This window comes from Crotalus tigris, unplaced genomic scaffold, assembly GCF_016545835.1.
Source record: "Crotalus tigris isolate CLP2741 ecotype Arizona unplaced genomic scaffold, ASM1654583v1 scf7180000018301.7375997, whole genome shotgun sequence".
In the NCBI taxonomy this organism is placed as follows: domain Eukaryota; kingdom Metazoa; phylum Chordata; class Lepidosauria; order Squamata; family Viperidae; genus Crotalus; species Crotalus tigris.
The window spans coordinates 7,247,891-7,262,977 of record NW_024096931.1 but is presented as its reverse complement, the minus strand read 5'-3'; the positions used below and the strand labels follow the sequence as shown (position 1 = coordinate 7,262,977).

At 44.2% G+C, this 15,087-nt stretch overlaps 1 protein-coding gene and 1 non-coding gene across 3 annotated transcripts; both read left to right on the top strand.

Annotated features, from left to right (window-relative positions):
- Nucleotides 1-6,133: 6,133 nt before the first annotated feature.
- TRNAG-CCC lies at nucleotides 6,134-6,204 on the top strand. The gene has a single exon. It is a non-coding gene; the product is annotated as a tRNA-Gly (tRNA).
- Nucleotides 6,205-7,013: 809 nt separating this feature from the next.
- On the top strand, nucleotides 7,014-14,806 carry METTL26 (methyltransferase like 26). 2 transcript variants are annotated; one of them, XM_039349943.1, is made up of 6 exons: nucleotides 7,014-7,428; nucleotides 8,928-9,090; nucleotides 10,330-10,389; nucleotides 11,046-11,134; nucleotides 12,001-12,079; nucleotides 12,668-14,806. In XM_039349943.1, exons 1-6 carry the CDS (start codon nucleotides 7,229-7,231, stop codon nucleotides 12,713-12,715), a joined length of 639 nt encoding a protein of 212 aa, XP_039205877.1. In that variant the 5' UTR covers nucleotides 7,014-7,228; the 3' UTR covers nucleotides 12,716-14,806. The 2 variants fall into 2 exon arrangements, with proteins under 2 accessions (XP_039205877.1, XP_039205878.1); XM_039349944.1 differs by having other exon boundaries at nucleotides 7,017-7,428; nucleotides 11,067-11,134.
- The last annotated feature ends 281 nt before the right edge of the window (nucleotides 14,807-15,087 follow it).

Below are 15,087 nucleotides of genomic sequence, written 5' to 3'. Positions count from 1 at the left end.
AGCTAGGTCTCTACAGGTGGTCCCCGACTTACAACAATTCGTTTAGTGACCGAAGTTACAACAGCGCTGAAAAAAAAGAAGACTCATGATCCTTTTTCACACTTAGGACTCTTGCAGCATCCCCAGGGATACGTGATCAAAATTCAGACACTTGGCAACTGACTTGTACTTATGACAGTTGCCATGTGATCCCCATTTGCGGCCTCCTGACAAGGGGGGGGGAGCCAGATTCACTTAACTGTGTTACTGATTTAACAACTGCAGTGATTCACTTAGCCATTGTGGAAAGCAAGGTCATAAAATTGGGCAAAACTGACTTAACACTTAGCCACAGAAATTTTGGGCGTAAGTCGAGGACTGCCTATGCTTGTAGGAATCTCTCCTGCTACCTCTCCCCCCCCCCCTGTAGCTGTTTCGTAGCAGTGTGATCATAGAAACAGCTACGATCACACATTGCTCCTAGAAGCACGAAGCCGAAAACACCAGCCTGAAGATGACAAATGAGACTTTGTCGAAACGTCGCCAAAACACTTCCAATTTTACGCGGGAGAAAACCCGAATAACCAAAGACCTACATATATATATATATATATATATATATATATATATATATATATGTATATGTATATGTATATGAGTAATATATACGTTTTGCATTTTCATATTAATAAAGAGTACTTATAAATTGTAATGCATTATGTTTTACATTCTGCATTTATTTTTTTTTAATATTTATACCTTATATTATTTTGTACCCCTCTGAAATGAGTAGTTTATAAAGCTTGTAAATAAGTACATAGCTTCATTTATGAACCATACAGAAACTGCCAGCTTTCCTACCATTGTTGTGATCTCTAAACCAAAGAAAAATGTGAGTCTTCCCCCCTTTTTTTAGAAGTATGTTTTATTCTACTTCTTTATTTATTTATTCCATTTATAAGGTCGCCCATTTCACATACATGACTGGGCCGCCAAAACATTAACATAACAAATGACTACATGGAAGAAAAAAGAAAGTGAAAAAGAACATTTACAATTGTCATAAAATTTAAAATTCATTATTATTAATTGAATTAATATACCAACTAGGCTCATTGTATCATACTAAGAAGTTGTCAAAAAGCAAACTTCTGGGTTTAATGGAAAAGTTTGGAACTTTGTTATATATGTTGATGGCAGCAAGATTATGCACAACAATGGAAAGATACTTTGAGTCCCACAATGGATGAATGGTTGCAAAAGTTAACAGAGATGGCCCAGTTGAATGCTTTCATTAAATAAAAAAAAAAAGTTTGTTCCTACTTGGAAACTGCTTCTGGACTTTGTGCTTGAAAAAAAATGAAACTTTGATTTTGGGGGTTTTAGCCGATTAATAGGTTTGTTGTTATAAAAATGGCTAGTTTATATTATTACGCAAAAGTAAAAAGTTGAGGTTTGATGCTAATTATCTTATTCAATGGCACCAAAGGGAATTGAAAGTCAATGCCTTTTCTTTCTCCCTCCCCCCCTTGCCCCATGCTTTCCCCTTCCCTTTCTCCTCCCCCTTTCCTACTATTTCCTTTTGCATTTTTGCATTATGTATTATAAGCTAATAAATTAAAAAGAATTAAAAAAAGAAATTATGGAAAATTGCTACAAAACCACGCCTTGTGATTCTCCAGATGGATGCACAGGATTGCTTCTCTTCTCCAAAGAGATCCAAAGTTATATGGGTGACCTTGAGAATTCCAACTCCATGAACTAGGCAGAACACTTCCGTCACAGGGAGGGAGGGCTGGACGTCTTTGATCGTGTGCCCTCTAGTGAGCACCAGTTACCAGTTCAGCCCAATGATTTACCATAGCTCCAGAATCCAAGTTGCACAGAATAAAATAGAATGGAGTAGAGTGGAATGGAATGGAATAGAATAGAATAAAATAGAATAGAATATAGAGTAGAATAGAATAGAGTAGAATAGAATAGAATAGAATAGAATAGAATAGAATAGAATAGAATAGAATAGAATAGAATAGAATATGGAATGGGGAATAGAATAGAATAGAATAGAATAGAATAGAATAGAATAGAATAGAATAGAATAGAATAGAATAGAATATGAAATGGGGAATAGAATAGAATTAGAATAGAATAGAATAGAATAGAATAGAATATGGAATGGGGAATAGAATAGAATAGAATAGAATAGAATAGAATAGAATAGAATAGAATATAGAATAGAATAGAATATAGAATAGAACAGAGGAGAAGAGAATAGAATAGGAATGAATAGAATAAAATATAGAATAGAACAGAGGAGAAGAGAATATAGAATAGAACAGTAGAATAGAATAGAATAGAATAGAATAGAATATGGAATGGGGAATAGAATAGAATAGAATAGAATAGAATAGAATAGAATATGAAATGGGGAATAGAATAGAATAGAATAGAATAGAATAGAATAGAATAGAATAGAATATGGAATGGGGAATAGAATAGAATAGAATATAGAATAGAACAGAGGAGAAGAGAATAGAATAGGAATAGGAATGAATAGAATAAAATATAGAATAGAACAGAGGAGAAGAGAAGAGAATATAGAATAGAACAGTAGAATAGAATAGAATAGAATAGAATAGAAATAGGAACGAATAGAATAGAAATAGGAACGAATAGAATAGAAATAGGAATGAATAGAATAAAATAAAATAGAATAGAATAGATGCAATGGAGAATAGAATAAAATAGAATAGAATAGATGCAATGGAGAATAGAATAGAAATAGGAATGAATAGAATAGAAATAGAAATAGGAATGAATAGAATAGAACAGAGTAGAATAGAATAGAAATAGGAATGAATAGAATAGAATAGAATAGAGGATAGGATAAAATGAATAGAATAGAATAGAATAGAATAGAACAGAACCAAACAGAATAGAATAGAATAACAGAGTTGGAAGGGACCTTGGAGGTCTTGTAGTCCAGGGGTAGGCAACCTTGTGTCTTTTATGACTTGTGGACTTCAACTCCCAGAATTCCTGAGTCAGCATGGCTGGTTCAGGAATTCTGGGTATTGAAATCCATAAGCCATAAAAGAAACAAGGTTGCCTACCCCTGCTCTAGTCCAACCCTCTGCTCAGGAAGGAAACCCTACACCATTTTGGGCAAATGGCTGTCCAGTCTCTTCTTAAAAACTTCCAGTGTTGGAGCATTCACCGCTTCTGGAGGCAGGTTGTTCCACTGGTTAATTGTTCTACCTGTCAGGAAATTCCTCCTTAGTTCTAGGTTGCTTCTCTCCTTGATTAGTTTCCATCCGTTGCTTCTTGTCTTGTCTTCAGAGGCTTTGGGGAATAGCTTGACTCTCTGAACACACAGGAAAGTTGGTTTTAAAAACAATACAAGTAGTCCTTGACTACAACTGTCTAGTTTAGAGACTGTTCAAAGGTACGACGGCACTGAAAAAAGTGACTTACGACTGATTTTCACACTAACAATCATTGCAGCCTCCCCAAGGTCACGTGATCAAAGCTCAGAGGCTTGGCAATTGGCATGTACTTGTGACGGTTGCAGAGTCCCGGGCTCAAGGTGATTGCCTTTTGTGACCTTCTGACAAGCAAAGTCAATGGGGACGCCGGATTCGTTTATAGCTGGTTCTACCTCTTTGTTTATAGAGAAATGATAGAGAAGAACATGGAGGGCTCTTAGAAAGGCAGCATGGCGTAAGGGTGTTGGCCTAGAAAGCAGCAGATGGTGAATTCTAATCCCCACCTTAGGCATAAAAACCAGCTGGGTGACTCTGGGCCAGTTTTTCCCTCTCAGTTCAACTCATCTCACAAGATTGTTTTTGTGGGGAAAATTGGAAGAAGGAGCATTAGGTGTGTTCTCTGCCGGTTATAAAAATAAAATATAAAAATTAAAACCAGTTTATAAAAATAATAAAGATAAAAATCCAAATAATAATAATAAAAAAACTAATTTGGGGAGAAAGTTTAAATTTCTCCTTGCAGCTACCTAGCTCTCTTGCTTCTAGTAAAGCTGTTGTTTCTTCATTTTGCAGAAGCTAATAATAGGATGGATGCAAAGGAGCTTTTTAATTTGTTCAATCACTCATCTTTCATCCAACCGTAGACCTTGAGATTGAAGCCCCTTCTCTCCCGTGCTTTCTTTCAAAAAGCAAAGTACTCCGTGTTTTTAAAACAGATCTTATCAAAGGATTTACAAAGAACATGAAAATATACGCACAAACTACAAAAAGCAGGAAAGAGAAAAAAAGGAAAGGGAGGGAGGGAGGGAGAGAAAGAAGAGAAAGAAAGGAAGGAAGGAAAGAGAAAGAAAGAAAGAAAGAAAGAAAGAGAAACAAAGAAAGTGGAAGGAAGGAAGGAAAGAAAGAGAGAGAGAGAGAGAGAAAAAAAGAAAGATGTACTCAGTGATTAATAGCTTGGCACATCTAGTTTCTAAGCAACAATACTGCAGGGATTTAATTTCACCCTTGCATTTACTGTGAGGAATAATATGAACCAGCTTACTTTAAAAAGGGTTGAAAAATTCTCAGGTTAATAAACCCAGGAAGCCTTTTGAGTGCTAAGGAAACACTGTAACTCCATTCCAAAAACTGCAACACAGCCACAACTCCAGAATATGTTCCTTAACTATAAATAAATAAAGATACGTGTTTGCAAATGTTTCCTTGGAGAGATCTGTGGCGTTCCGTCCTTAAAACACACCCCCTGGGTGTGCAAAGTCCGTGCCCTGCTGCAAACCCATCTTGCTTAAGTTAAGGATTGACCTACAAATGGATTTAATGTCTGGGTCATAGGTGAGAAGAATGTGCTGGAAGATTATCTTGGGGAACAGACAGGCTCTGCTTGAAGCCGGGCACATCTACGCCTCTTCATTCTGTTTTGCGGCAAGATGAAATGAATCCAAGACATCACACAAACTGGGTTTTTTTTTTTTAATTACAGATGATCCTAGATTTACAACCACGGTTAGGGGCAGGACTGCAATGGTTCCCATCCCCAGCCAGCATGCTTTGTTGTTGTTGTTGTTGCTGTTGTTAGTTGCAAAGTTGTGTCCGACCCATCGCGATCCCATGGACAATGTTCATCCAGGACTTCACCATCTTCTGGAGTCTGTTTAAGCTCACGCCTATTACTTCAGTGACTCCATCTAGCCACCTCCTTCTGTGTCGTTCCCTTCTTCTCTTGCCCTCCATCTTTCCCAGCATTAGGCTCTTCTCCAGGGAGTCCTTCCTTCTCATTAGGTGGCCAAAGTGCTTGAGTTTCAACTTCAGGATCTGGCCTTCTAAAGAGCAATCAGGGTTGATCTCCTTTAGGACTGACCGGTTTGATCGCCTTGCAGTCCAGGGGACTCGCAGGCGTCTTCTCCAGCACCAGAGTTCAAAGGCCTCCATTCTTCGGTGCTCAGCCTTTTTTATGGTCCAACTTTCACAGCCATACATTGCAACTGGGAAAACCATGGCCTTGACTATGCATACTTTTGTTGGCAGGGTGATGTCTCTGCTTTTTAGTATGCTGTCTAGATTTGCCATAGCTTTCCTCCCCAGGAGCAAGCATCTTTTAATTTCTTGGCTGCAGTCTCCATCTGCGGTGATCTTGGAGCCCAGGATGATAAAATCTGTCACTACCTCCATTTCTTCCCCATCTATTTGCCAGGAATTAAGAGGGCCGGATGCCATGATCTTGGTTTTCTTAATGTTGAGTTTCAAGCCAACTTTTGCACTCTCCTTCTTCATCCGCATCAAGAGGCTCTTTAGTTCCTCTTCACTTTCTGCCATTAGAGTGGTATCATCTGCATATCTTAGGTTGTTGATATTTCTCCCGGCAATCTGAATTCCAACTTTCGACTCATCTAGCCCTGCCTTTCTCATGATATGCTCTGCATATAAGTTAGCCACTGCATTTCTACTCCCAACTGTTTCCTGGGGAATTCTGGCTGTTCCACCCCTCCCTCCCGAGTTCAGGGTTGAAAAATGCAGCCTCTGGGCGAAGCCCTTTGACACCTTGCAAGCATCCATTCCTGCCTTATTCAAGCTGCAGGGCATCGCTGCCTTTGATTTAATTGCACAACAATGGGAGGAGAGGCCACCCTTGAATTTCAAAAGGGTTTTAGCAAACCCAGGTTCCATCAGTTGCGCCGCTGGTGTAGTGGTATCATGCAAGATTCCCATTCTTGCGACCCGGGTTCGATTCCCGGGCGGCGCACAAGCTCCCTTTTTAAAAAAAAAAAAAAAAAAACCCTTTACAAAATCTTCCTTCTTTGCACAGCGCAATGCAGCACCACCTTTCCTCTCTTCCGCATTCCCACGCATTTGCTCCCTCCCCTTGCAAAAATGTGCAAATTTCATCGCGGTTTCCTTTGGTGTTCCTGCACCCCACCCCTTTGGTTGTTTTTGTTTGTTTGTTTGTAATAAAGCTTTTGTAAGAAGAGGGCTTTCTCCTGCAGGCTTCAGAGAGTGCTTCTGTTGGAACAAGCCTCCCCGCTTGGGCCAAGAATGCCAAAGCCTCCTGAGGACTAGCGCCTTGGCTTGGCTTGTCCCACGCTCCCATTGCAGCCCCCTGGCTGTTTTTTTGCTTTTGTTTTTAAACGAAAGACTAGAGGCATTGATAAGGCTAGTCCCCGTGGCATAGATTAGGGCGAGGGGGGGACGCTTCGTTCTCCGAGCTTGTGGGTTAGTTTCCAAACGTTTCGTTACCAGGCTAGATAACATCTTCAGCTTTTAGGGGAGGTCGGTGCTCTTCTGTTTATAAGGGCTTAAAGTGTGCTCAGTGGGTCTTGCGATGCTACAGATTGTCGCCACTATAGCATAGATTAGGCAGCAATGGGAGTTGCTGGCATTTCTTCCACCCCCCACCCTCCATCCCACCCCTCCCCCCCAGAAACTGGAAAACCAGGACACGCCCCTTCAGAGCCAGCCAGTAATCACCAGGGAGGGTCCTCGCCGCACTCCCTTCTGGGAAATGTAGTCTTTCCTGCTTGGCGTTCGTCCGTTGCAAGGAAAGGAAAGGAAGGTGGGCGAGAGCAGCCGCCGCTGCGCTCCCCCCCCCCCCCGGCACCCTTCGCCCACCCAGGCTGGTGACCCCGCTTCCTCCAGCCTTCCTCGGCGCTTGGAGGCGCGCAGCCCTCGCCTCCTGCGCCCGATCCCTGCCGGGCTGGGCTGGGGGAGCTGCCCAAAGCCGGGGGAGCGGTCGTGGGCATCGGGCGAGCCGGCTCAGCAGCCCCGCAGCCATGCACAGGGGCTTCCCGTCGGCGGCGGATCGCAACAAGGAGCCCATCCTGGCCGTCCTGCGGGGCTACGTGGGCGCCCAGCCGCGCCTGCAGGTGCTGGAGGTGGCCTCGGGCTGCGGGGTGCACGCGGCGCATTTCGCCCAAGCGCTGCCCAACCTGGAGTGGCAGCCTTCCGAGATGGATCCCCAAGCCCTGGCCAGGTGAGGAGGGACTTTTTTTGGGGGGGGGGAGCTTTAAGTTGGTGGGAGAAGCACCCCCACACACACATCTCTGCTTCCCCTGCCTGGCCTTCAGTGCTGGTGGGCTTCTCCCGCAAGGCACTCCTTGTCTGCACATGCCCCTCTTGCCGTTGGCACGGGGTGAGGAGGGGGAGAATTCCCCTCCCTTTCGGGCTCTCTGAGCTGGTGGGTGGGCTTGCAGAGGTTTGGGGACCCTCCTAGAGAAGGGCTGGTGTTGCTCCCTGCTTCTACGCTCTGCTTTGCCCTGCCAAAGTTGGTGGGATGGGTGGGCTTTTCCTTTGGGATTCTTTGATTATTGGTGGGTTTTGGGGGGGGGCGGTTTGCCCGATGATATGCCTGCTTTCCAACAGGCTCTCTGTAGCTCAGAGCTGGCCTTTGGTGCTTTCCGCACTTGTTGTCTGGCAGACGTTTCATTCCCAAACTAGGTAACGTCATCAGTCCTAGCTCTGCCTGTCTGCAAAGTTCTCCCATTACTGTGCTTTCTGAAGAGCGACATCCACACGCAGTGCCAACAGAAGAGAATATCTGTAGCTCAGGGTTGAACACTGTGGGATCCGTGATGCTCTCTGAGCTCGGTGGTTTTCTTGCAGATGTTTCATTACCAGTGCTGATGATGTTGTCTAGTTGGGTCATGAAATGTCTGCAAGAAAACCACCAAGCTCAGAGAGCACCAAGGACCCCACAGTCCTCCTCCTCTTTCCCCTCCTCCCCTTCCCCTCCTCCTGCTCCCCCTCCTCCTCTCTGCAAACCCCTCTCCCTTCTAGCACTGATGATGTTACCTAGTTTGGTCATGAAACGTCTGCAAGAAAACCACCCAGCTCAGAGAGCACCAAGGACCCCACAGTCGTCGTCCTCCTCTTCCCGCTCCTCCTGCTCCCCCTCCTCCTCTCTACAAACCCTACTCCCTACTAGCACTGATGATGTTACCTAGTTTGGTCATGAAATGTCTGCAAGAAAACCACCCAGCTCAGAGAGCACCAAGGACCCCACAATTCAACCCTCACAAATACTCTCTTCTGTCAGGGTTTACTAGATTATTTGGAAGAGGGATGGAAAGGAGAACCAACCTGATTTTAAGTTTTGGAGATGGGTCAGTTTCAGAAACGCTTCTTCTTAAGCCATTAAGTGCTTTCCTTCAAAGAGAAATAATAAATGTAGAACTCTGATCGGAGAATGTTACCCAAACTCCAGGGAACGGTAATCACTCTGAATGGAGGAAGTCAAGTGACATGTCAGGTCAACCTGCCTTGCATAGCTTAGCTTGTAATTATCAACTCAGAAGTCCCATCTCTCTGGTTCTTCTCCTGAAGGAGACCTGGGTCTCCACCGCCATAGCTTGCTTCAGTAGAGAAATACCCCCTCCGAAATATTTACTGCCCACCTAGAGATTTCACCAACGTCTTCTGCAATTTGGTGGGACCGGTCAACGGATTCTCCTTTCTCTCTCTCTCTCTTCGTAGCATCTCGGCGTTGATCAAATCACTTCACCTCTCAAACGTGAAACCGCCCATCTACCTGGACTCATCTCAGAGCTGGGAGACCTGGGGAGGTCTGCGCCCCAATTCTTTGGATCTCATCGTCAACATCAACATGATTCATATCTCAGAAATGAAGTGTACCCAGGTGAGGAGACTGGACTTTCAAAGTTTGCTCAGCCGTAAATCCCTTTTGGCTCGCTGGGATTTGTGCCGAAGTTCAGCTGCAGTTAGGCTACTGCACTGTAGAATAATAAATAATAGAATAACAGAGCTGGGAAAGGTCTTCTAGTCAAACCCCCTACTCAAACAGGGACTCTCCAGAACAGTGTTTCAGAGTTTGGCAACTTTAAGGGGTGTGGACTTCAACTTCCAGAATTCCAGAGCCAACAGGCTGGTTGGGGAATTCTGGGAATTAAAGTCCACATGTCTTAAGAGTTCAAGGCTGAGAAACACCTCTTAAAACATGCTGCTTAGGAATTTACGGACATTGAAGTCCACAACTCTTAGAATTGTCAAAATTGAGGATCCCTGAAATCCACCCATCTTAAAGCTTGTTGGATGAGGAATTCTGGGAGTTGAAGTCCACACATCTTAGATTTGTCAAGGGCAAAAAGACATCAGAAATCTGGTAGCACTTTTTCCGACAATCAAATTCTGTTCAAAGGCAGTTTGCCGTGTCAGCTGCTAAGAAAAATCTGGGACCAAACCTGTGAGTTTTTGCTGTGTAGACTGACAGGGCTCTCCTCTTACAATCTAATGTACAGTGAAGCTTTGTTTTAACCAACTTAATTGTGGGGAAGTTTGGTGTCACAGTTAAGGCACCAGGCTAGGAACCGGGAGTTGGTGAGTTCTGGTCCCATCTTAGGCATGAAAATCGGCTGGGTGACTTTGGACCAATCACCAGGAGACTGTGAGTTCTAGTCCTGCCTTAGCCATCAAAGCCAGTTGGGTGACTTTGGGCCAATCACCAGGAGACGGGGAGTTCTAGTCCCGCCTTAGCCATCAAAGCCAGTTGGGTGACTTTGGGCCAATCACCAGGAGACCGGGAGTTCTAGGCATGAAAATCATCTGGGTGACCTTACATCACCTCTCAGCTCTAGGAAGGAGGCAATTGCATACTTAATGACCCCAGCAAAAACTATCATAAAATTGAGCACAACAGCTGCCTCACTTAGCCACTGAAGTTCTGGTCCCAATTGTCATAAGTTGAGGACTACCTGAATAAGTGCTTTGCTTTGAATCATGTCGTATTTATTTCGCGATCCTTGATAGACGTTCTTTCCAGGACTGATAGCTTCTCCTCTCTCTCTCTCTCTCTCTCTCTCTCTCTCTCTCTCTCTCCCTCCCTCCCTCCCTCTCTCCCTCCTGGCTCCTATTTGTCCAGGGCTTGTTCCAGGGAGCTGGAAAACTACTCAAACCTAAAGCTGTGATGATCACCTACGGAGTAAGTGTTTACTCGGAGATGCTGTAAGTTTAATAACCAATAAGCAGAGACAGACAGGCTACTCCTGATCTTCCCAAGGTCGATGCAAGAAGTAACCTGGTTTTCAAGCTTTACCACTGGCAGGTGATTGTCCAGTCTCTTTTTAAAAACTTCCAGTGATGGAGCGCCCACGATTTCTGGAGGCAAGATGTTCCACTGGTTGATTGTCCTCACTGTCAGGAAGTTTCTCCTTAATTCCAGGTTGCTTCTCTCCTTGATCAGTTTCCAACCATTGTTTCTCGTCCTTTCCTCTGATGCTGTGGTGAACAACCTGGCCCCCTTCTGCCTTGTGGCAGCCCCTCAGATACTGGAACACTGCTATCATGTCTCCCCTGTTTCTTTTTTTCTTTAGACTGGCCAAACCCAAGTCTCGCAGCCGTTCTTCGTATGTTTTAGTCTCCAGGCCTTGGATCATCTTAGTTGCTCTTCTCTGAATTTTTTCCAAACTCTCAACATCTTTTCTGTGATATGGTGACCAAAATTGGCTGCAATATTCCATTAGTTTCCTTGCTTCCATTTTTTCTTTTGACTGTGGAGGGCATGGATGCTCCCGGTAGGGGAGAGACTTCCCACTTTGCTGGAGGATGGATGACTTTATCTAACAATTGTTGTTGTTGTTTTGCTCCTGTGCTCAACAGCCCTACGCGGTGAATGGTTCCATCACTCCACAGAGCAACGTTGATTTTGATAACTGGTTGAGGCAGAGGTGAGCAAGCGCAAAGTGAGGTTTTCTGCATGCGTATGTTTGTGAGTGTCAAAAAAGTCCAGATGCAGTTGGTCCCTTTTGTGCACACTGTGGCACCCTAAAGAGGGGCACAGCTTCAGCTGAACAACTGTGGCCCTCATCTTGACCTGGTTGATAACCTGGCTGGAGGGCGATCACCCCTCTGGGAAAAGGGTGGAAATGAGTTCACCACCTTGCAGTTTTTTCTCGGGGAGGGTTAAAGATTAAGAATGGATGTTGGGGGCCCTCAGAAGACAGTGTTCCCACTTCTGCATTTAATGTCCAAAATGGGCTACCCAAATTCTGCCACAAAGTGATGGCATGGCCATTTCCAGATGTTCTTCTCAGTGGAAATGGAAGACCAAGAAGGGGAAAAGTTGTGTTGTTGCACAGAAGTCATTTTACTGCCAGATTTCAATAGGACCATCCCAGAGTGGTGGGGAGGAGGGGGGGCACACAGAGAGCCATTGTCTGTCAACAACCAGCCCTCATCTCGTCTCTTGAGAGTTCTTTATATCCATTTTTCTTCCAGAAGCAATTTGTTTTTTAAGTTGCAGAATTATTCTTTTAGTAGAAGGCTAATGATCTTCCTTCCTTCCTTCCTTCCTTCCTTCCTTCCTTCCTTCCTTCCTTCCTTCCTTCCTTCCTTCCTTCCTTCCTTCCTTCCCTCCTTCCTTCTCTCCCTCCCTCCCTCCCTCCCTCCCTCCTTCCTTCCTTCCTTCCTTCCTTCCTTCCTTCCTTCCTTCCTTCCTTCCTTCCTTCCTTCCTTCCTTCTCCTCTTGCTCCTCCTCCTCTTTCTCTTTCTGTTTTCCTCCTTCCCTCTCTCCCTCCCTCCCTCCCTTTACCAGCAATCCAGCTTGGGGACTCAGAGACACAACTGTCCTGGAACAGCTTGCTGTGGCCAATGGGATGCAGTTGGAAAACATGGTAGGCTGAACTCAGAAAAGTATCCCATTTGGTTTACAACTGGAAAAGGAAGAACTGCCGTTTCAGTGTCAGCTTTCCTGTTTATGTTTTTGTTTTACTTCAGTTTTACGGTTTTTTGTTTCGAGTCCGGTTTAGTTTTTTGTTTGCTTCTGTTTGGACAATGTCAGTTTTAGAGTTTTACTTTTAATCTAGAGCTCAGGTTTTACCATTTTAGTTTTAAATCTGGTCAGAGAGCTATCCCAAGTCAAGAGGGCGGCCGTGACCATGTGATTGAAGCCTCCGTGCCGCTGGCCCCTTTGATTTTTCTCAACCAACCCTTCAAACATCCCTGCCTCCATGACACGGTTGTGCAGCCCAATTTCTGGCAGCAATTTTGCCTGACTACAGAGGACTTTTGCCTAAAAGAAGCTGAGTTTCTTTCCCATAGCCGGGTCAGTTCTTTCCCTAGCTAAACTCTTTGGAATTCAGCTCCTTCCGCTGATCTCTGGGATCCCTGAGTGCCCCCAGCCTGCAGCGGGATATATTCTTGCAACTGGTATCAATTACATTCTTATTGCCCAGAAAAACCACAAGAATTTCTGCTTCCAGATCGACATGCCTGCAAACAACAAATGCCTCATTTTCCGCAAACACTAAGTGACCGGACTGCTGTCTCCACGGACCACTTCAAGATGCTGCGGAGGTCTTCATGGACTACTTTGAGATGCTGCGGAGGTCTTCATGGACCACTTTGAGATGCTGTGGAGGTCTTCTCCCTCTGCAGGATTATCTTCTGCTTGTCTCCTGCTGAACTCTGCTTCTTGTCACATCCATAAGGAAGCCCTTATGGAGTGATGGGACCAAGTGCCATAATTAATTTATAGCTGGGGGGAGAAAACTTTCTGGAAGAACTGTGGTCCAGTTCTTGGTCATGTTGTTCTTCATTTTGGGGGGATGGAGAGATAGGATGTTAATGCTTCTTTGGAGTTGGGCGCAAGAGGCTTGCACCCTTTGACGAAGGAGAGTTTGGGGACCACTGCTGCTCATGTAATGTCTTGACCAGTATGGTCATGCAACTATCTGCTTTGGACCTAATGCTTCAGACTCAAGCTTTCATTTCCAGGTTGTGCCACTCACGTCACAAATATAGAGGCATCCCTTCAGCTTCAGAAACAGGGTGTATTCCCCGGGTACCATAAACAAGAACGCTCAATTAACAAGCCCATCTCCCCAGTTAAACCACTGCATGCCAGTTGCTCTTCTAGCAAGCGTGGTGGTGTGGTGGTCCTCCATAGCAGTCCCGGCTTGGTGGATCCAGAACACAGCACATGTAATCAAGGGTTGAAATCCTGGTTTCGGGGTGCCTTAAATGTCTGCAGGTTTTGGTTTGGACAACATGGCAAGCCAGAAATCCTGGTTTATACATGAAGGCTGGGGTTGGGATGAGCAATTTGGCTGGTTGTGATGAGATTGTGGCTTTGGAGAAGGGTTACGAGATGAGGCTTCAGGAATGACAGTTTAGGAATAATGCTTTAAGACGGGTGGACCTCAACTCCCAGAATTCCCCAGCTTGCAGAATTCTGAGAGTTTGAAGTCCCATAAATGTTGAAGTTGCTAAAGTTGGACATTCCTGCTTTAAGAAGTCTGGAAGGCAATTTCTTCTTTCCTCCTAAATCACTAAAACTTTTGACTTTAAATCAAGTGAGAGGCAAAATGCTTGTAAACTCCCCTCTCTAGTTGAAAGCATATCTCCGCTTGTCCTCCTGCCATGAATATTTTGGCAGGAGTCTTTCCTCCCCCTCCCACTTCTTCCTTAATTACAACAATGATATTACATTAGGGCAAGACTTAATGAACCCCGGAGCTAGCCATCCTCACTATTTCATGCCATTGGTTCAATTTAAAACAATGCCCTCCTCTATTACCTTTGGGGAGATGGAAAAATCAGGATCCCCCCATGCTTAATGTTAAAACAATGAGCCTTAGGTTGAATCAATGCATGGCCTTTTAGATGAATCACATGCTCTAAAGTTCCTTTGATTCTAACATCCAGATGGCACGTTTGACAGTCTGGAAGTTTGAGTGTCCCTTCTGCATGAACATCTCTCTTCCTGTAGAACACCAGCCTGAAAGACAGGGTTGATGTTGCCCAGATCTCTGTCCAGATGTGCTGGATTGCAGTGGATCTCCAGATTTTGTCTCGTAATCCAATAGATCTGGATGGCTGGCTTGAAAAAAAATTCCTGTCCCAGTTTTCTGCAGAGATGAGAAGTTGGTTCGTTTGGTTTCAAAGGTGACGAATTGCACACCGCTTCACGTGTGAAGAGGGATAACTTCCAAACTTTTTTTGCTCCCATAACTGCTTGTGTTTATTGTTTACAATCCAGTGCTGTTCACATGTCCCTAGGCAGATCAGAGTTACCTTTAAAGGTGATAATTGATTTTTTTAAAATTTTCTTTTCTTGCAGGCTTTCTTCAAATGTCTTTTTAAAAAAAAAAAATGTAAAAAGAGAAGATTATCCTCTTTTCTATATCCAGGGGAAGAAAATTAAATCCGTGTCTCTCTAATTTGTACGTAGAATAATGTCTCCCTCTAGTGGTGATGTGTGGCATATCTATGTTCCTTTAATTCTTATTTGGGGTGATGTGATACGCTCAAAAAAGAGCCTTGGCGAAAAATCAAGGTAACAGCAGCTTACATAATCTGTGCTGCATTTGGGTGCAAATAAATGTAACGTTTCGGCATCACTACACGACTATTTGTTTGGTTTTTACCTAATGGAGCCCTTGGGAAAGGTAAATCTGATATTGTATCACCAGGGGGCAGTATTAGATCACGTTTATCTGCACTCAAGCTAAGCAGGGCCAGTCCTGGTTACAACTTGGATGGGTCTCCTCTAAAGAATTCTAGGGCTGTAGGAAAACAGTAAAACAGCTTGCAAAATGTGAAGAAAAATGCTTCGCCCCCCTCAATTTACATAGTCCTCAACTTATAATCGATCACAGCAACATTTCAAAGTTATGACAGA